This window comes from Populus trichocarpa, chromosome 16, assembly GCF_000002775.5.
Source record: "Populus trichocarpa isolate Nisqually-1 chromosome 16, P.trichocarpa_v4.1, whole genome shotgun sequence".
Lineage (NCBI taxonomy): Eukaryota > Viridiplantae > Streptophyta > Magnoliopsida > Malpighiales > Salicaceae > Populus > Populus trichocarpa.
The window spans coordinates 12,789,409-12,810,659 of NC_037300.2; the positions used below are offsets into that span (position 1 = coordinate 12,789,409).

The 21,251-nt window shown below is 35.8% G+C and overlaps 4 protein-coding genes across 4 annotated transcripts; 1 reads left to right on the plus strand and 3 right to left on the minus strand.

The window, feature by feature from the left end:
* The first annotated feature begins 264 nt into the window (after positions 1-264).
* LOC18106330 (lectin-domain containing receptor kinase VI.3-like) lies at positions 265-2,834 on the plus strand. The gene is given in 2 exon segments (XM_052448066.1): positions 265-1,632; positions 1,634-2,834. Coding segments are annotated over 2 exon segments (1,980 nt in total). The 5' UTR covers positions 265-693; the 3' UTR covers positions 2,675-2,834.
* Positions 2,835-4,086: 1,252 nt separating this feature from the next.
* LOC7460392 (importin subunit beta-1) lies at positions 4,087-8,419 on the minus strand. Its single transcript, XM_002323570.4, has 3 exons — positions 8,135-8,419; positions 4,655-7,085; positions 4,087-4,540 (listed from the first exon to the last, which is right to left on the minus strand). The coding sequence occupies exons 2-3, from the start codon at positions 7,072-7,074 to the stop codon at positions 4,345-4,347; spliced, it is 2,616 nt and encodes an 871-aa protein (XP_002323606.2). The 5' UTR covers positions 7,075-7,085; positions 8,135-8,419; the 3' UTR covers positions 4,087-4,344.
* A 1,910-nt stretch (positions 8,420-10,329) lies between these two features.
* On the minus strand, positions 10,330-11,721 carry LOC7488712 (uncharacterized). Its single transcript, XM_002323571.3, has one exon. The coding sequence runs from the start codon at positions 11,339-11,341 to the stop codon at positions 10,457-10,459; it is 885 nt and encodes a 294-aa protein (XP_002323607.1). The 5' UTR covers positions 11,342-11,721; the 3' UTR covers positions 10,330-10,456.
* Positions 11,722-11,815: 94 nt separating this feature from the next.
* LOC7488713 (ethylene-overproduction protein 1) lies at positions 11,816-18,806 on the minus strand. Its single transcript, XM_006373954.3, has 4 exons — positions 16,372-18,806; positions 14,223-14,514; positions 13,829-14,138; positions 11,816-12,511 (listed from the first exon to the last, which is right to left on the minus strand). Exons 1-4 carry the CDS (start codon positions 18,420-18,422, stop codon positions 12,279-12,281), a joined length of 2,886 nt encoding a protein of 961 aa, XP_006374016.1. The 5' UTR covers positions 18,423-18,806; the 3' UTR covers positions 11,816-12,278.
* Between the last annotated feature and the right edge of the window lie 2,445 nt (positions 18,807-21,251).

Below are 21,251 nucleotides of genomic sequence, written 5' to 3' on the forward strand. Positions count from 1 at the left end.
TATTAAATATAAACAACAAATTTTTTTTCTCAATTAAAAAAAAATCAGGATACCCACCACCAGCATTTTTAAGATGGGAAGAGGGTTGTGCAAAAAAAAAATGGAAAGAGGGTTGTGCAAGCTAGAAAGCATGCAATTAATATCCCATCAACTCGATCACGCGTATGAAAGTGATTCGTGTGATTCCTGATAAATAAACTGTCAATTAAATTTTAAAGATATTGGAATCATTGATTTTACTTTTAGGAAGAAGGAAGAGTTAGAGAAGTTGCTTGTTGGGCAATCTTTCGTGTGGTTCTTGTTGTCAATCTTGCTTGAAAGGTTTTTCCTTGAGCAAGCATATTAAGTGTCAAAATCACTTTGAATTTCCTACACTCCATGGCCGGCTCTCGAGGTTGACGACATGAGAATTTAATTTCAAGTCTTTCCAACCAGCCAAAAATGCCACGAATAATCTTCTTTGGGTGTGTGTTCATGCATTCCATCCTTTTGTCTAGGCAGCTTTGATATTTGATTTATTCTTTGCCTGTCCTAAGCCACATGTTCTTGAGATAGGGTTGGACAATTTAAAGTCTTTCTATCTTCCTAGTCATCTTGGGGGGTTCTCACGTGCTCCATTTTTTTGCTTAAACACTATTCTTGTCTCAAAAGTTAGTTTCCCAGTTGCAAGTTGATCTTAACTATCAAGATTCCATGGCCTCCACGATTTGTTTGTTTGTGTTGTTCTTGTTCTTTTCTATGATTGTTGAGGCTCAAAGTGTATACTTCATCTTCAATGGATTCAATGAAAGTGAAAAAAACCTCTCAATTGATGGAGCTTCTATTATCAAGCCCAATGGTTTACTAAGGCTCACCAAAAACACAAGAGATGCTGTAGGGCATGCATTTTATTCCAAACCAATACAGATGCCTGACACCAGTTCAAATTCATCTCCAAATGCTTCATCTTTCAGCACAACCTTTGTCTTTCAGATAGTCTCTCCAAAAGGAAAAGGAGGCTACGGCCTTGCTTTCGCCTTAGCTCCCTCCAACCAGCTTCCCGGGGCTGCCGCGGGGCATTTCCTTGGTCTTTTCAACTCTTCAAATGATGGAAATAGCTCGAACCATATTTTTGCTGTTGAATTTGACACGGTTAATGGGTTCAACGATAATTCAGACTCTGAAGGAAATCATGTCGGAGTCAACATTAACAGCATGCGTTCGGAATCATCGATGGGAGCTTCCTATAAAGAGGATGACAACCCAAACCGGCTTGAAGATTTGATGTTGGAGAGTGGTAAACGTATTCAAGCCTGGATAGAATATGATGGTGCGGCTAAACTTGTTAGTGTAACAATAGCTCCCATGGAGCAAAGCAGACCGATTCGACCACTCATTTCTTTTCCCGTAGATCTAAGCACAATTGTTAAGGATAACATGTATGCTGGTTTCTCTTCCTCTACTGGTAAAAAGACAAGCTCTCATTACATACTGGGATGGAGTTTTTCCACTGAAGGAGCAGCCCCTCCGCTCGATCTTTCTCGACTTCCCGACGCACCAATATTTGAGGACAGTTCATCCTCTTTCCAACCCTCAGTGATTACTATTATCGCTTCTTTATGCGGTGTGACCACTATTCTGTTTGCAATACTGTTTCTTTCATGCTGTGTACAGAAAGTGGCCTCAGTCTGAGGCTCTTGAAGACTGGGAATTGGATTGTCCACACAGGTTTCGCTATCAAGATCTACATACGGCAACCAAGGGTTTTAAAAAGAGTGAGATAATTGGGGCTGGTGGGTTTGGTGCGGTGTACAAAGGTAGATTGCCTACAAACGGAAATGAAGTTGCTGTTAAGAGGATCACTCCCAATTCAATCCAGGGTTTGAGAGGATTCACTGCGGAGATCGAGAGCCTGGGACGTTTACGGCACAAGAACTTGGTGAATCTCCAAGGATGGTGTAAGAGAAATAATGACCTCCTCCTGGTTTACGACTACATCCCAAATGGATGCCTTGCCGGTCTCCTTTTCAGTCGGGGAAACAACTTTGTACTGAGCTGGGAGCAAAGATTCAATATTGTTAAAGACATTGCAGCAGGGCTTTTGTATCTGCATGAGGAATGGGAGCAAGTGGTGATTCACAGAGATGTCAAGTCAAGCAATGTCCTGATAGACGCAGGAATGAACGGGCGGTTAGGAGACTTTGGTCTAGCCAGGCTGTATGATCATGGAACCATGTCGCACACCACAAATATTGTTGGCACGATAGGGTATATCGCACCTGAATTGGCACGGACCGGTCAGGCTTCTACCAGTTCCGATGTGTACGCGTACGGTATTTTGCTCCTTGAAGTGGCTTGTGGCAGAAAGCCCGTTGAAACGAGTAACTTCATCCTGACAGATTTCGTGATTGAATGCCATCAAAAGGGTAGAGTTCTTGATGCAGCTGATCCAGAGCTGAACTCTGCCTTCGTGGTCAAGGAAATGGACGTGGTGCTGGGGTTGGGTCTTCTGTGTTCTCATCACAAGCCTAAAGCCAGGCCAACCATGAGAGAAGTCATACGGTATCTCAACTGGGAAGACAAGCTCCCAGTGATTGATGATCTAGGTTCTTCTGATTCTCCATGTAGGAGCTCAAGATATATGGGAGAGGTTTCCATTGAAATGATCACAAGTTCCATAGATTGTGGCAGATAGCTCATCGCAGAATCCATCTTCCTCCTGTTTCTTCCTCGTCAACAGCCTTTTTAGCTTACAGTTTTATGTACGTTGACAAGGGTTAATTTTCAAGTCTTGTATTGGTTCCATCATTAACCGTTTATTCCCTCCCAATAATGCAGAACAGTACATTGATTCTTGACTTTGTCATCATGATTTTTGGTCTGAACTCAACTTGCATGGGTTTTACCAAAAGCGCCAACACGTGGTTATCCTAGTACAGTAAAATATTTATCCTTTTATATTTTAAAAATGTTTTTAAAATTAAAATTTTTTTGTTTCAAAATATTTTTTTAATATTTTTATATTATTTGAATGTATTTATACTAAAAATAATTTTTAAAAAATATAAAAATATTATTTTAATACATTTCTAAATAAAAATTATTTTAAAAAATAATTATTATTATATTTTCTATCGTAAGCTATTTAAGTTTATGAACTCTAGGGAAGGCTCTTGGTCCAGTATTTTAATAATCACAACAATTACTTGTCTTTAGCCAGAATTTTATGTTGAATTGGAAGTCACACTAAAAATAAAATATATATAACCAAATCATAAGTAGAATAATATTTTATTGAGTAAAATGCAATAGTTCCTGGTCTAAAATACTGAAAAATAAATTTATATTGGTTTTGGAAAACACATATTTTCAATAGTTTTTTTTCACGAAGTTTTCAATTTTTTCAAAAGGAAAAGTTTAAAATGATCAATAATGAAATTTTTAATATATATATACATGTAAAGTTGAACAAGTTGACCCATAAAAATATATAATTTTACGAGTTAATATATATATATAAATTATAAAATGAGGTTAAAAACTTAAAAATCAATAAACTCGGAAATAGGGATCAGCATCATTCTTGCCACTTTCTTTCTCCGACAAGCTTACTCTGTCTTCTTCAAGAGGAGAGGGTACTGGAACGTAAGTTGTTGCATACAATTTCTGCACTTCTAGAACGCTTTCTCAGCGCCCAAAATCACCTAATAAATATTCAATAACCATAAATATTTTACGTGTTTTACGGTGTTTGTTTCTCAGTAAAAAACATGTTAAAAGGAAAACATTTTCAGTCAACTGTAATATTAAAAGAAGGGAAGTAAAACATTTTCCCTCTGTCAACTCTCTCGGATCTCCTCACTCACTTCGCTCTCTCTCTCAATCCGGATACCAAAGGTACTCGTGTGTATAATACACGAGTACCTTAGAACAATATAAAATATTAAAATTATTTGTTTATTATAAATCTAATATAAAAGATTTTCTTTATTTGAGTTAAAAAATATTTTTTCCTCATGATCATTTTCAATTAGAACAAAATAAAATTGAGATTTTATAATTATATCATCCAAGATGACCACGACTCGAGAGCATGAAAGGAGATGATACCTTAAAAATGACCACCGATTAGTGGATACATTAAAACGAACCAGAACCAGAGTACTACGGCGCTTGCATTTGACAACATTCTCTCCTATCCCCACTCAGAGCGGACGGATTACCAAAAATCGTAAAGATTTCACATCCTTTAAGACCTTTTTTTTTCCGGGTTCCCTCACAGCCTACCCAAACTAGAAGGTGCCTATTCTAGATGTAGTAACCAATGACCATAAACAACTTTTACTCTGAAAGCTGAGCTCCATCTCATGAAACAACGCGAGCGATCATCACTTGGGTCCAGTTTGCAGTCTCTTTGAGATGTTCGTCGTCGGATTGAAGACACTCGCCAAGAAATTGAATGCAGAATGCGTTGTCTTTGAACAGTATCTTTGTGTTAGGACCAAGAGCATCCGCCAGATCACCCATCACGGCAACTGCTGCTTTTGTGACACTCTCATCCCTGCAAAACAAGGGAACAGCACATTAGATACGAGAAAACAAATGCAGTGCCGGTTATATCAGGGTGAGGGGGGATGGAGCGGGTGAACCTAAGAAATGAAAGAGGAAAGGATACCTATATTTCTCTCTGAAAACCACTTCTATGAACTGGAAAAGATGACCAGCATGTGGCAGCATCAACTCAGGCTTGGAATCTTTGAATCCCTGAAGAATACCAGAATAAGCTTCAAATATGCTACGCTTAAGCTGGTTGCCATAATCCATCAACTCCTCATCACTATTGTCCATCTGAGCACAGACCTCAGCAGCGCTCCGCATCATTGCTACTGTAGGCTCAACGTACTTAGAGAATTGCTCACCTATCCCAAGAGCAACATCACCAAAGCAGGCAAATATTGGAGGCTTAACTGACCGGTGGAGTTCAGCACTTTGGAGATTGCGGACAAGGTGGTTCATGATCCCATCACAGTAAGGTAAGACCTTGTCCTCCAATGCACGGCAAATGTCACCAATCACCCCAACTGTGATGGCACAAACCTCATATTCCTCAAAATTCTGTAATCCCATCTCCAGGTACTTATATAGCTCAGGCATGTACTTCTCAAATTCTGGACCAGAGGCATGAGCCAGTGCACCAATTGCAAGCATTGCTTCCTCGTGCACAGTAGATCTGCGGCAAGCAAAAACCCTGAGGAACAGAAACATAATTGTATCTGCAGCCTGAAGTATACTGGGCTTGGTCTCATCAGTGCTGCTAAGCTTTTGGACAATCACCTGGATAACAGCACAAAGGGATGCTTGCAAGTCCCCTTGCTTCTCTCTATCGTCTGATGAGACAATTTGAAGATCTATAGTCTGCCCCAACTTATGCAAGACGCTTTTGAGCAGTTCCAAAATAATTTGAGATGTTTCCACAATATTGGACGACCTAACAACCTCGTTCAATGTTTCATAAGCAGAAGTCCTGATCTTAGAATCGCTCCCATCTGACCGCTCAGCAGTTTTGAGAAGTTCAGAGATTATCCTAGGGATGTATTGAGTTAGAAGTGAGGAATTTGTTCCAGCATCTTCATATCCCTGTGCAAGGTAATAGATTGCCCCACAAACCTTCTCAGCTACATTTGGAGCATCATTAATACTCTCCAGCAAGACAGTTACAATCCTTTCCAGGTTCTCTGGGGAAACCACAGAAAATCCACTGGCAGGACAGTGCAAAAACTCAAAAATACGACTAAGAGCCCATGCAGTTGTGTCCTTAACATGATTATTTTCATCCCTCATCGCATTAAGCAGAAAATCCAAGCCATTAGAAACAAGCGGACCTAATGTTTCAAGGCTAGGGCCTTCTAGAATTGAGCCAAATGCATATGTGGCTGCCTCACGACAATGCCAATCTGGCTTCAGAATATTACCCTCTACAAAGGGCATTACTAGTTTCACAACAGAATCCCCAACAGTTCTAGCAACAAGACCTAGACAGGTGCCCCCTGACATGGATATATTCCAAATGCTATCATCCTGATCCTGATCCTCCTCCTGTTTCAACAAAGTATCCAACAACAAAGGAACAAGATATGGGAGGGCCTTTTCTATGAAGCGTGAATGAGTAGACCCCGAATCTCCACCTTCAAGGGTCCCATATTCTTGAAGCTCTATCTCTTCATCACAAATGGAGCTCCAGAATTCTATTGCTTGGAGGGCAACACTCTCTTCATCCCCTTTCACAGCATTTGATGTGAGCTGGAAGAGGGTCTGCATATAAGGTTCAAGCACATCATAGTATGTTGACGCTATAGAAACAAGACACTCAAAAGCAGCCTGCCTGATATCTGCCTCTTTAGAAATTGCTGTCTCGCATACCACCTTCATTATGTAATTCCGCTCCATATCATTTTCAAAGTTGGTCTGAGCAAAATCTAAGGCATTATATAAGGCCTTTGTAGCAGCAAGGCGTACTTCACAACTATGTTCAGCAAGGTTCATGCCTTGGACAACAGCAGTGAGAACAGAGTTCACTTCATCCTGCACAAGATCCTGGTGGGATATCTCCTCACAAACATATCCAAGAGTTTCCAATGTTGCCTGTTTCAAAGCTGCAGGACTATCTTGCTGGGTCATATTCTTAAGCAATGATCCGATAAGCTCAGGCCACTGCTTCCGTGGAATCTCAATGGAAGCAACTTTTGCAATTACTTGGGCAGAAGTGTGTCTTGCTTCTGATGCAGATGACCCAAGAGTCCTCAGGAGCAAGTCTTTGATTTGTGCTTTCATGGAAATTTCAATTGCCATCCATTGCTGAACAAGATGTTCCTTTCTCACAGAATCTTTAGCATCTAAAGAGTTTTTAAGAACAATACCAGCCAACCTACGTGATTCCAAAGGCTTCTCATTGTTTGCAAGCTCCACTGACAATGATAAGAGGAAAAGGGGCAAGCTCTGCTCTTGGAACTGCCTAAGACTAGCCTCTGCCTGAGTACGGATATTTGCATCTGGTGATTGGGCAGCCAATAGAAACTGAGTGATCTCCATTGCCATTGCTTTCAACACTGCAAGCGAATAAATAACATGAAGTTCTATCACTGAAAACAGTAACATTAAAACAAACATCAATAAAACAAAAAATTGAGGAACATGGAAAAATACAAAATGAATAGAGAACAAAATTATTATAAACCACTACAACAATATACGCACATGGCAGCAACTAACTCTAAAAACATCAAAGGATCCATCAACAAGATTATGCATTCAGTTCCATCCACATAATATCATACTCATTTCCACAACTTCAAAATCATATTAAAATCCGAGCTAATAGACAGATAGAATCGTACCCAGAAAACAAATGAAATTCTAAAAGAACTTTGAAAAACCATATAAAAAAAAACATTAATTACAACAATGCCCCATATCATATACATCGAAGGCGGTACACAATTCTATAACCCATGACAAAATACACACACATCATCCATTACCTATATGATATTATAGGTAGAACCTCTAATTTTCAACCAGATTAATCAAAACAGTTCCAGACATATCTTACTTCACTTACGACAATAAGCTGATTTCAGCAACTAATCCGAACCAGCTGGTTAGCAAAATCAGATCAAATAACAACAATTCACAACCTTCTTTCACTATATTTACAAATTCAAAAATTATTATTATTATTATTATTATTATTATTATAAATTGGTAAATCAATAAAAACTACTAAAATTTGTAACTAGAAAATTTTAATTTTTAATCACTCGCTTAAAACAATAAAAATGAAAAGACTTCCGAAATTAAACGCTAAAATAAATACCTTAAAAAAAAAAAAGCAAAGAACACAAGCGGTTAAGGAAAAAGGATTTTTGTTTAATTACACAAGCGATTTTGGATTTTGTGGCAAAACTGCTCCTTTTTCAATGTTAGAGAGTAAACACAAAATCCAAAACAAAAAATAACTGAACGAACTAAATATCTGATGAAACCCTAAACAAGAGTAAGTAGAGAGTAAAACCACAAAATCCAAAACCCTAAGCACTAACTGAACGAACTAACAAACACAACAGATCTACTGATTAAACCAAAAATAAAATAATACCTTAAATCTGATGGAACCGGAGAGATCAGTATCCGTAAAGTGAGAACAAAAAGCGTGACCTTCTCTTCTCTTTCTTCGATGAAGCTGGGGAGAAGCGGAGAGGGAGGAGAGGGATTGGGTGTTGTGGTTTAGTGGTGGAGTTGAGTGAAGAAACTGTTTGATTGATTGATTGATTGATTGATTTTAGGGTTTTGGAGGAAATGAGATGAGTACTGTTGTGATTATTATTACTATTATGAAAAAACTTATTTTTTTTAATTTTCGAATGGGAATGAAGAAGCGGGAGGCAGGGGAGAGAAGAGGGGTTTTTAGCGTGAAAAAAAAAAAAAAATCCAACGGGCAAGGGTTTTGTGGCTGCCCGAACACTGCCCGGGATCACCGACTTCAAAAACCCTAGCTTTGTTCTTTTTTTGTTTTTTGAATTCTCTCACGTGTGAGGGATGTCGCGCGAGTGTTGCATCCCCAACGTTTAAATCAATTGGGCTTGCTTGGGCTTGCATAAGTGGGCTTTCAGGGTACTTTTTGGTTAACATTTGCTGAGTTTTATTTTTCAGGGAATTAATATCACTGGGATTTCTTTAGAAACAGTTTGGTAACGGAACGATATTCAAGTCAAAAATAGTGTTTAAAAAATAAATAAAAAATTAATATATTTTAAAAAAAAATTAAAAATAACCATACTTCTAAATATTCTAATATATTTGATCTATATATAATAAAATGATTTATTCCATATATTTTATAATTTTTTTATTTGAGTTAAAGGATATCTTTAAACAAGATTATATGGGAACTAAGATTAAATACTTTCTCTAAATGGTTTTAAAAATACATTTGTCACATTATCTAGAGAAATTTAGGGCTTGTTTAGCCACTACTTTTCGACCTTTTAATAAAATAAAGAGCAAAAAAAGTGTTTGCTAAGATTTTAAAAAATCACCTCCTTAACGTTTGATGGTGAAAGATAATTTCTATAAAATCAATTTAAGAATATATTAGTATACACTTCAAAAATCACGGAAAGTGATTTGTTAGTAAATAGTTTGTTAAGTTTTAAAGGTTTTTAAAATATGATAGTGGTTGTTTTTTTAAGTATTTTTTGTTCTGAAATGTATTAAAATAATATTTTTTATTTTAAAAAAATTACTTTTAACATCAAAATACTTTGAAAATATAAAAAAATAATTTTAAGCAAATAAAAAATTCAAATTTTGATAAAAGTTTGAAATGTAATTCCAAATAATAATACCTTAATCTAACAACGCAATTATGGGTGATTATTTCCAGTTCGATTTTTATAAAAAAAAAATAAGCAAGTTGGTTTTTAAAAAAAAATCAAAACCGAACTGTAACCGGTTCAAACCGACCGGTTTTGGTTTTGGTTCGGTTATTTTATAACAAAAACCCGGTTCAAACCGGTTTGACTCGGTTTTTTCAGGATTGGCTCGGTTTTTTCAGGGTTGGCTCGGTTTTTTTCCAGTTTTGATTCGGTTTTTTCGGTTTCAGGCTTAGAAAACCGAAACCGAACCGATTGATATTTTCAAAATTCTAATCAGTTTTTTTTCACAATTCGGTTTTTTCAGTTATTGTTTTTTCAATTTTCTTAATTTTTTGATTTTTTTTTTCACCCTTAAACGCTATACAACGGAGCATAACATTACAAACATATTAGGAATCAATCAAGCTCCAAATAATTTTTTTTTGATATCGGGCTCAAGGTTTGAATCTAAGAAAGGAGGCCAAGTAAGATATTTTATAGTATTTCACTAATTTTCATTTAAGCTTAGAGTTTTTTTTCAAAAGAAAATTGAAGAATTATTACATTTCATGATTTATTATATTTTAGTAAATTTATTCAATCTAATATGAACCATAATTTCAAACCCGGTATTAATAACATGTTTAGTATTATAGTAGTGATTGTTTTAAATGCTTTTTATATAGAAATATATTTAAATAATATTTTTATTTATTTTTTAAATTTTATTTTTGATATCAACACATCAAAATGATATAAAATCATCCAAAAAATTAATTTGAAGCAACAAAAATTAATTTTTTAAAAAAATACTTTTAAAACACAAAAACAAATAGAATATAAACCTATTAACATATATAATAAATTTAAAAGTGAACTTGGACAAATTAGCAGATGCAATTTGTTCAAGCTGCTCTCTTTTTGAATCACATAAGAGTAAGGGAAGGCAACATGGATGTTGCTATGAGTTTAGCAGATGCAATTTGTGGGGGAAATCCAGGCTACCAATCATGACACCATTTATGGAAACATAAGAGCAATGAAAATCTGTAACTACATATACATCAAATATCTTTATGTAGATCTCTCAAAGGCCTATTAAGTGAACAGAGTTTCTTTTGTTTTGTAGAACAGTACTGAGGCTGGACATTTGGTGAGACTTGTCTCGCAGGACTCTTTACACCACAGAGCTTGTGCTTCAAGCGCCAAGGGAACAGGAGTTCCAGGCCACAACCTTTATGTGAAGCCTCTGATGGATGTGATTGCCCTACTGTTCTTGAGACGTACTCCTCTGAATAATTGTATGGATATGGGAGCTTCTTGTTGAGATTACTGAACGCGCAAAGTGCAGATGATGCAGCTAATGCAGTGGCATCCGGCAGAAACCGCTCCATCATGAAATTTAGAGACTGGCTATCAGTTGCGTTCACACTCTCTAAATTTAGCCTGTCTAGTCTGTGACCATCGTTGGATTTCTGGGCAATGTCTATTGCTTCTGTCAATGACAAAACATCTATGGCATCTGAAAACACGTCAATCTCTTCGCCATCGCCATCGTCATCGTCATCAGCATCAGCATCAGCATCACAACCATCATCATGATCATCCAGGCTGACGAAACAATTGGGGTCGCCATTTTTTGCTGCTTCATTTTGTAGATGCCATCTGCATGGTGGGAGCCTCGGCTGAGGAGTTCCTGCTTCATGGATGTCATTACTATCCCCGTCCTTGGGCTTGCCAGGAGCTTGTTCCCAACAAAATGGGATCCTATCACTCGTATCCTGTAAAGCAGCCTGTGACTTTGTTGCATAACAGGTTTCTTCCTTACCGGCGTGGCCACCCAGCCGCCTAGTCGATAAGAGGGGCAGGTTTAAGTTCAGCTTTCTCGGGCGATTGACATCGATCCCTTGTTCACTATTTTCTTCCATAAACACACTATTTTCTTCCATGAACACAACCGGTAGTTTCGTTGAAGTAGTAGAATGCACATAGAAGGAAAAGAGAAAGATGAAGGATGGAGAAATGTGATAAAAAGTTGTTGGCTGATATTATAAAAAGGCAGTTGAAACTATGAGCATCTCGTGCAATCATTTACACCAGCTTTTCGACTTTTGAAATGCTCACAGGCAAAGATAGGAAAGACCCTCTCTCTCACTTTATAGATTGGATTGAAGGAGTAGTTCTACACCGTCAGTGTTACTTTCAGCAATCAAGTATCCTAGCTGGTATATCAAACTGTACGTATGGCTTCCAAGTGTCAGAAATAATGTACATCTTGCAATGAAGTTCTAGAATCTGAAAAAAGATGTGTCCTGTGGAGAAGGGAATAAGTAAATAAGTATTGAAACAGAGACATGGAATATTGGGTATGAATTATGAGAAAATTGTGAAGCACAGAGAGCAATACAAGAGACATTACAGTATGTTTTGGCAAAAATCAGTTAATCCATAAACCTCTTGACAAGAGAAGACTTCAGCATAAGCTGCCATTCATGTACATGTTTCTTTCAACTATAATACATTCATTTCAATCTTTGCCGAAGAGAAATATTCGGCAGTGGCAAGAGAGCAGCAGTCTGCAGAATACATACATTCTTCGATAGCAAAGCAAAGCAAAGCAAAGCAAAATGCAGATATTACATAAATTTACAAGTTACCCCAATCTCTACTATCCCTTTCTTGTTAAATTCAAAGTATCCCCTTCTTCTTCTGCTGAACTTCCCTTCACTTAAGGCCACGGGGATGTCTGCATATCTATGGAGAAAATCCCGAAAAAAATAATTTCCCTGAGGAACACTGGCCTTCCTAGTACCAAAAACAAGAAACAGAAGTGGCAATGATGTGATTGCCCGGATAATAAAGATAACAAGCATGGATTTCTGGCTCTCATTTTTCTGGTTCATTTCCCCGTTCCCGTGCTCTCTTATAGAGCTCAATGGTACCAGTGTGATTGGGATCAAGACAGAGAGCTGCTTCACAGTCTCTAAGGGTGCAGCTAGTATCGCCCATTGAATCATAAAATGCTGCTCGAAGATGCAGCAGCTGTAAGTCTGGCTTGAAAGCTATGACCCTTGCAAGCTCTCTTATGGCTTCCGCTTCTTTGTGATCATCCATTAAAACTGAAATGGCACAACATTAGTTTTAGTAGTTTAAAAATTTAAATGTGTATTCACTTGCATAATCCACAGGGAAGTCTGATGACTACACAAAAAGCAATGATAATCCCAATAGCTTAATTTAGAAGAAATAGCCTTTCTCGTCTACTGCCATTCCTCATTTTTTTAATTAGATCAGTAGCCAAAATATGCCCAACTAAACTTTAAGTCAACAGGAAACATGTATACTGAAAAAGGAAGAAATAAAACCAAAATAACAACTTTCTTCTAATAACTTTGAAGCAAAAATCAAGTAATTTTCATCTGGATTTTGTTAATATTATTTAACAAGAACTGTAACCTGAAATAAACAAACAAAAAAAAAAGGAACTTGGCCATGTTTACTTCAGAAGCATATCAGATCAGCAGTGGGAGCATGAATTCTTCAAACTAAACAAATACAGTCCTTCCTTTACCAGGATGAAATTCGTTATTTAATTAAACTGGCGTTTGACTATAGATGAAATCTCATCTAATGGAAACAACTTTGAGTCAGTCATTCTAGTCACGCACCCTACAATTACATCAATAGGCAAAATTTAAAATGTAGGAGGATGCAGAAGGTGCTTGGCAGCCCAACCATATACTTAGCACAAAGTAGGAGACTGGATTTTCAAAAGTGAGGAAGCCACGGTTCTATTTATATGAGCAAGATCATAAAGAACAACCAACTCGGCAGGGTAGTATTTCCTGATATTGGAAAGTAAAGGAAGTTGACCAAATAACCAGAACTCTTAACCATAAGCATAACAGAACACCCATTCTGTCATCCTACTTCTTGTGGAGCTAAATCCAACAAAACAAATAACAGTTTTTGAGTTAAAAGAGCCATCATTAGGGATCTCAAGACGCAGCTCTCGTCAAAATTTATAAAGCTTTTAAAACTCTAGTAAACTAGACAAACCACTGATCTTTTGCCAAATGCTCACATATTTCTCCTAGGCAATCAGCATAAGAACAGTAGTGATGTCTTTCTGTCTTTTTCATTTTAACGAAAACTGATTCCTGATGACAAGAGGGGGATCCTTTGACAGACCACTCTAACAGGCAAAGAATCTCCAACAAGATTACATTCATTCCTCCAGCTTATGATAATATAATATTGAGTTAAAACCAGATTGAACAACTTTCAGTCAAGAATTAGAATATCCAGGCAAATTTAACACCCAAAGCTTCATAAGTTTAGTGGTTGGTATACATTTGCAATATTTATAGCATAATCACTAACTTATGATTGTCAATAACAATCTCAAAGAGAGCAGATGTAGTCATGGAGCTTACCTGCTGCCCTGTATCTGTATGGGTATGTCCTCAATGGATCTAGTTGTGTTGCTGTGCTAAGATCACTCTTTGCCATGTCACGATCACAGTACTCTGAACGCTTCTCATAAGCTGAAGCATTATTCCTTGCTTTCTCAATCAGTTTTGTCATCTCATCATATGCAGCTTTCCGTTGATTTTTTAGATGATATACACGTGCCAGACCTTGATGTGCTCTTGTATGCTTGATCTCAAGTGCGCTCATGTAACAGTCAGCGGCAAGATCAAACTTCTCACAGTCAACATATACACTCCCTAGATTGTTCAGTGCCTGCAGAACGGACAAAAAATATCCAACTTAAACAATATTGTGGAGCATTCAGAACAATAGAATTGCATCAAAATTGAAACTCACTTGTCCTTTCCGGAGGCCATCTGAAGGGCACCTAAGAGCCTCCTCCAAAAGTTGGATAACATACTTTGAGGACTCGGGATCAAGGCTTGAATCTGCTAAAGCATAAGCTTTAAGGAAAAAGGCTTCAAATGATCTCTGAATTGAAATAGACTGCTCAGCCTTGGATAGTGCTTCTTCACGGTGCCCAGTGTCATACAAGATCCATCCTTCATAGACAAGTTTCTCATGGTCGGAAGTAGAATAATTTCTAGCCAGCCGCAAACTTCGCATCGCAGCCTTTTGACAATTTAGCCTTTGACATTGAGAAACAACAAGACTCCATTAATACAGATATATTTATGTCCTAGAATTGATTATCCACATATAGCAACTGTATATATCACAAAGACATTGTCTTTTCTATATACCTTTTTCCTTGGTACCATTGGATGTTAAAGAGACTGGGAGGTGGAAAAATGTTACCAAAAATAAAACAGAAAGAGCACTTAACACTTTAAGAAAAAAGCCTCAACTTGCAACTAAACCATTTATATTACTAGCATGAAAACCTTGTGGACATTTGTTTTAAATAAACAAATTATGGGTGAACGAGAAATTGATCTCAAAAAACCCTTGATTTTACCACTCAAAGAACTCTTGGTTTTTCTAGATTTAATTATTGATTTATGATGGCTAATCAATAGTTGATAATGGTGGGAATTAATTCTTATTAATTTTTCAACCTTTTAGCTTCTAGAATTCACTATAAAAAGGGGGATGAAGGAAGAGTTTAAACCAAGAATTTTTCAGATTTTTACACTCTTCCCCACCTCATATTTTAGCGTTTTATTCTGATTTTATGCTCTGGTTTTCCTCTCAAATCTAGAGCTTATGTTCATATTGTTGAGAGATATTTGAGTTTCATATTTTTTTGTTCAAAGACCTTGGTTTAGAAGAGCATCTAAACCAAGGTAATGTAGTTGGAATCTTGAAAAACATATCGCATACATCTTAGTTGCACAAGTGATAAGCAATAAAGCTTTAAGGACAAAGAATTCATCTTTGACAACAACAAAAATCTCATTATTTTAACAAGTACCCTTCTTTGTTTTAATTTAAGCATATGTATTTTTATTATTAGTATGCAAGCTAAGACTTTGAATTAATATCAATTATAAGTTTAGATATATGTTTAGTATGCAGTATTATATTTATGTTGAAAACATGTTTGCCATGAGTTATTATTTTGCATGCTTATAAGTTTAAACTTATATGAACTCTACGCTTTCCTTGAAAACTTTGTTATGTTTAGCATGCCTTGTGATGATAAAGTAGACATCATTTCTTACTAGTCTAATATATAAATATCTACAAAATTTGATCTACAATCAAAACTAATAATTAATGGTTTAGTTGTAAAGCAAGAGGGAAAATTTCCATCACATCTTTACAGGTTCTGAAGATAGATTTTATTGTAAAAACCTTTCATGACAAAGAAATACTTCTTTCCATAAATCTTCTCTGTGCCTTTGCAATTTCAACACAAATTCAGAATCCTTTCCCAGTTTCTAATTGAGGATGGTGGTCCAAAACCACTTCATTAAAAACAAAGTCAAACAGATAAGGATTTTGATAGTAAAATTCTGAGAATTTTGATTTAATTTGGAAGGTATGCATGAGTAGAGTGTTTCTTTCCTCTTTTCTCTAATTTGTCTTTTCTTGTTCTTCTTTAACTACAGTACATATATTGTTCGCTGGACAGCCCCCAAATTCCCTTCTTTTTTTTCTTTTTAACTGGCTTCTGAACTCATCCAATCATTAAATAAATGTTAACCTATATTTTCCAAATCTTTCCATGCTAATTAAACTGTTTAAGGAAAACCTAGATCTCAGGGTTAAGTTTCTGCCCAGAAGTTCCAACAAAGTTGTTCCTGTCCTACTCTCTTTTGAACTTCGAGATCTAAAAAGCCTCCACTTTTTTAAATGTTAGCTGATCATAAAGCACTTCTTTGATTAAAATTCAGTCTAAAATTATCAAAATACATGATGTTCATTAGAAAACTTTAAATAGCATATATCATACTAGAGCACAAAATGCATTATGAACAGATAGAATTATAAGTGCTTAATACAGTTAAGCAAAGTATTGATGGGGTATATGAATTCTCACCGTAAAAGAAGAAGAGATTGTCGGAACCATAGAAGGCTCTTCCTAGGGTCATTTGCCAGCATTTGGTGTACGACAGCAAGGGAGCCTATATCGTCAACAGAGGACCATCTATCATACAGTTGCATCCAGCAGTCTGCCTGACTGTATTGCTGAACCAGAGGACGGAGGAGTTCTACTAGTTGGTCACCATGCTTCTTCCCATAAAACATCATGTAATTTGGATCCAAAGTCAAAAGAGCACGGACATCTCTTAGGGCTCCTTCATAATCCTCCAACACAATGGAAATCCAGGCCCGTAATTCAAGACAATCAGGAGAGACTTTGAAACCAATAATTTTATTTAGTTCTGAGATAGCTGATTCAAGTTTGTTCTCCTGCACCAACAAAACAGCCCGACACTTGTATGGGAATGAAAGTGTTGGATCCAATTCAGTTGCTGTATTCAAATCCATCAGCTTCTCCTTTCCAGTACAATATAAAGACCTCTCTTGGTACATCCACCCAACTGGTGTATGATCAGAAATCAGCGAGTTCATCATCTTGTATGCTGAATACTTGTGCCCGCGATTGTATTTGGCCCTTGCAACACCCACCGACGAGTATATATGACCTGCTTCAACTGCTTCTTCGAACCATTTCTGGGCATCTTTATACTCTGTTCTTTCGAGCATAACAACACCTAACTGGTGATAGGCAAGCTGTTTCTGCCAATCTTCGGTGGCACATTCTCCCAGTCTCTCCAAAAGCATCACAGTGTTGTTAGATTTCATCTCTTCCTCCATAGCAATCTGGCTCAGAAAATAATACAACAAAAATGAAGCATGGCCTACCGAAGCCAATCTCTCCCTACCCTCAGATCCACAAAACAGTTTCATCACATAAGGATTGTGCATTGAAAATGGAAGCTCTCTCAAAATCACCTGTAAACAAGCTGCCACCAAAAGATACGCACCCTCCTCCAATCCATACTCAATTAGCATCATGGCTTCCTCCATATCACAAACCAAAGATGCCAAATGGGCATCACAAGCCGACTTCAATTCCTCACAGCAAAACCTGTTTGCCAAGGAAAGAAGCTCTAAAACAATCTTTAGTTCAAACGAACCCAATCTTTTTGTCCTGCTAAATATCATTGCCGCCCTCATTCCCTCTGCTGATATCCCATTCTGCGAAAAATTTATCTTCTCCCTCCTTGATTCTTTAAACTCCCCATACAACATTGATCTAAAAGGCCTCGAAAGCGACGCCACATTATACCTCACACCCCTGATCTCATCATCACCAATACAAAATGACATATCACAATCATCATCATCACCACCACCGCCTCCAGCAGCCTCATCGATATCCGAAGTCGAGCATTCTCCTCCGTTCCCCATCAAAACACCCCCCTCCAGCTCCCCTCTCGAACACACGCAAGGATCATTCACCGATTCCGGATCATACCCCGGCACCAAACAAGCCCTAGGGCATTCTAAATTTCTTCCACAACAATCCATAGCCGACAAACCAATCAACTCATCCTCCCTCCTCTCAAACCTCAACCACGAAGCCAAAACAACCTTGGAATGCACATCCACAGCATGCTGTCTCGCACCCCTTAGACTATTCCGAAACAATTTCGGATCACATAAACCCTTAAACACCGCGCATTGTTCTAAAAATCTCTCTGATTTCTCAAATTGTGAAGAATCCTCAACCTTTTTATAGACAGCAGCTAATGATTCGACGAAATCCACAGATTTAAGACACGGCTCAATATGTGGCTCCATGAGATCAACGGTCGGAGAACCAGCTGGCAATAAACTTTCGACTGATACATTAGTTCTTGTTGTCTGGTTAGTCGGTGGATGCGAATTTCTACTCGATTTCGTCCGAATCGAATTCGCTCTTAGATCTTGCAAGTGTTGCAAAAACTTCTCCCCAACCTTACCGCCACAGCCGCCGCCGCCACCTTCACCGCCGGTTGGATTGATAGCATAAACTTGAGTTCCTTTACATCCCTCCGGGAATTTCAAGCTACGCATTGTCGTGAATATATTGTGTTGCATTTTTATAAAAAAATCACCACAAAAATTGCCAAAAAAATCTTTAAATAAAGAATAAAATAAAAGATCTGGAAATTTATAAGCAAAAGTGTATCTAGATTACGTCGTTTTAGCCTGCAAATCCACCGTATAAACAGAAATGGATACCGAAAATGGAAAAAAAAACAAAAACAAAAACAAAAAGGAGACGGTGGTAGATGCAGGCTAATGGGATTCGATTTTCCCAATAAAGTGAAAAGATAAACTAAAAATAAAAAGTTTTGTAATTGAATTGATTTTTTTTCTTTTTGTGTTCTTCTAAGAGAATATAAAAAAAATGATTATGTTGGCGGCCAACCAGATTTTGACGAGGTGGAGTGGTGACCGTTTAAACGGCCACTCACTCTCTTTTCTTCCTTTTTTTTTTTCTATTTAATGTACAGAATTCTGTGTTTTATGTGTTTTCTACGTGTGAGTGTTTTTTTTTCTTTCTAATTTTGTACTTATATTTAGGATGACAAAAACAAAAGGAGGGAGGGGATTGGTGCTTGTTAATTAACTGGAAAAAAAAATTCATTTCCATTTTTTGGTTTTTTTACTGATAAAGATTATAAAATATATTCATTTATTAAGAATAAAAATAAGCTTTTCATAGGAAAATAAAAAAAAATGTATCAAGATTAAAAATATTTTTCAAAGGATATATATATATATCCTAAATGTCTAATTAGTAATATGGTTAGGAGTGATTTGGGAATTGCAGTTTGATTAAAAAAATATTAAATTCATATATGTGAAATAATATAATTAGCATGTGAATGTGTATTTGTAAAGAATTCTATAAATTATTTAATTCCTAGTATACGAAAACCAAAGGGGAAAAATTAGGGCAAACCATATAATAAATTTAATAAAACCATAATATAATTTTGCTAAATATGATATGATAAGGTGGGAAAATGTGAGAGGCGTACAATCTGTCTAGTATTGTTATAGTAATTATTTTTAAAAAAAAATTAATATTAATATATTTAAAATTTCAAAAAATTTAATTTTTTTAAAAAATATTTTTCAACTACAAAAATAAATGGGGCATTATTAATGCTGTTTAGATTCATGAAAAAGTAAAAAAAATTATTTAAAATTTTATTTTTATATTGTTTTAATGTAGTGATGTGAAAAATAATGTTTTAAAAAAATAAAAAAAAATAATATTTTAATATATTTGTAAATAAAAAATATTTTCAAAAATAATTACTTAAATTGTTTTTGATTTTTCATGTAATGTACTGGGAGAGGGCGTCATTATCCTTCCGGTACAAGAGGAAAGCCGCTAAATTAAGGGCCGTCTTCTTTTTTTCCCTTCCTTTTCAAGCTATCATGTCCTTCCAAAATCTTGTTGTTTCTGTCATTATTTGTTGTTGCTGCTGCTGTGGGGTAAATTATATTTTCAGCTATATAAATGAACCAATGTTCTACTCAAGACCCTGTAGTTTAAATTCCCCCAAATGTGCCCTTGATCTTTACATGTTTAATCTAACCTATCTACAAGACTGCCAGCTCCTAGTGTTATTAAACTTATGACATAACCCGAGTCGAGTTTTAGAAAGAGAAGATGGGAGTTCGCATGGTCAAATCCGGACGATAAAGCAGGTTATTTATTTTTATTTTAAAATAAATAAATAAAATGATATTATTTTAACTGATTAAAGTTAACTCGTCTAACTTGTACCTCAAATTATTAACAAATCGAGTTTAATAATTTTGCAATCGCTTTATTTTTAAATCTAATTAAGTATTTACAAGAAAAATACAAGCAGAAACTAAAGGCGAAAAGAATGAGAGAAAGGCCATTAGACGCTTAATGGCCACCCAGCAAGGACTAATATCGAGAATACCTGGAAACATTAAGATTAATATCATGAAATTAAGACTATATGAACTGACATGGAATTTTTAAAAATCTATAGGGATCAAAATGTAGTTTACTTTTTATTATTTTATTAGAGCAAAATCCCTCTCTGGAATCTAATCGATCAATCATGGGTTGGACCCATGATTTGCCATTTCACTCTCATCTGAAGCGCGTTGATGGTTTCAAGATAACAGTTGGCTAAATTAGTTTATTATATTTCTTTGAAGCAAAAGTCTTATAAGTCCCCAGCATATCTCAAGTTTCTAATTGTACCCTTAATTCAAAAAGAGTAATGTTAAATATATATTTAAAATAATATGATAACAAAGAGCTTTAAGAATACATGTATATCACTAAATTAGTGAAACTATAAAAGGATTTTTTTTTTTAGATTATAATCTAAAAATAAAAATGTTTATATCCGTTTAGTTATTGTTTTGAAATAGAAAAAATAATAAAAATAGATAGAATATTTCTTTTTTTATCTCATATTTTTTAAAATTATAGAAATTCATACTAAGATTATCTCATAAACAAATTTATTTGATATCCTTCTTTTTATTTTTCTAACTAAATATATTCTTGTACTTTATATATTATTTTATATATCTTGGAATATTGATCATATCTTAATTTTTTCTATTGACTTTTTATGTTCAACTTCGATTTTATATATTGAATTTAACATATTATATATATATATATATATATAGAAAGAGGAGTGGATTTAGCTGACTATTTTCAGAATTGAAGCTTGGGGGGTATGGCTGATAGTGAATGCTAGAAATTAATAATGGGATATTGACAAAATAAAAGGTAAGTCCAAGAAAATTAACGTTAGTGACGCGGTTCGATTTATTTTTTAAATTAATTTTTATTTAATATTTTAATAAATTGATATAAAAAATGCAGCATTACATTACCAATCAATTACTTGA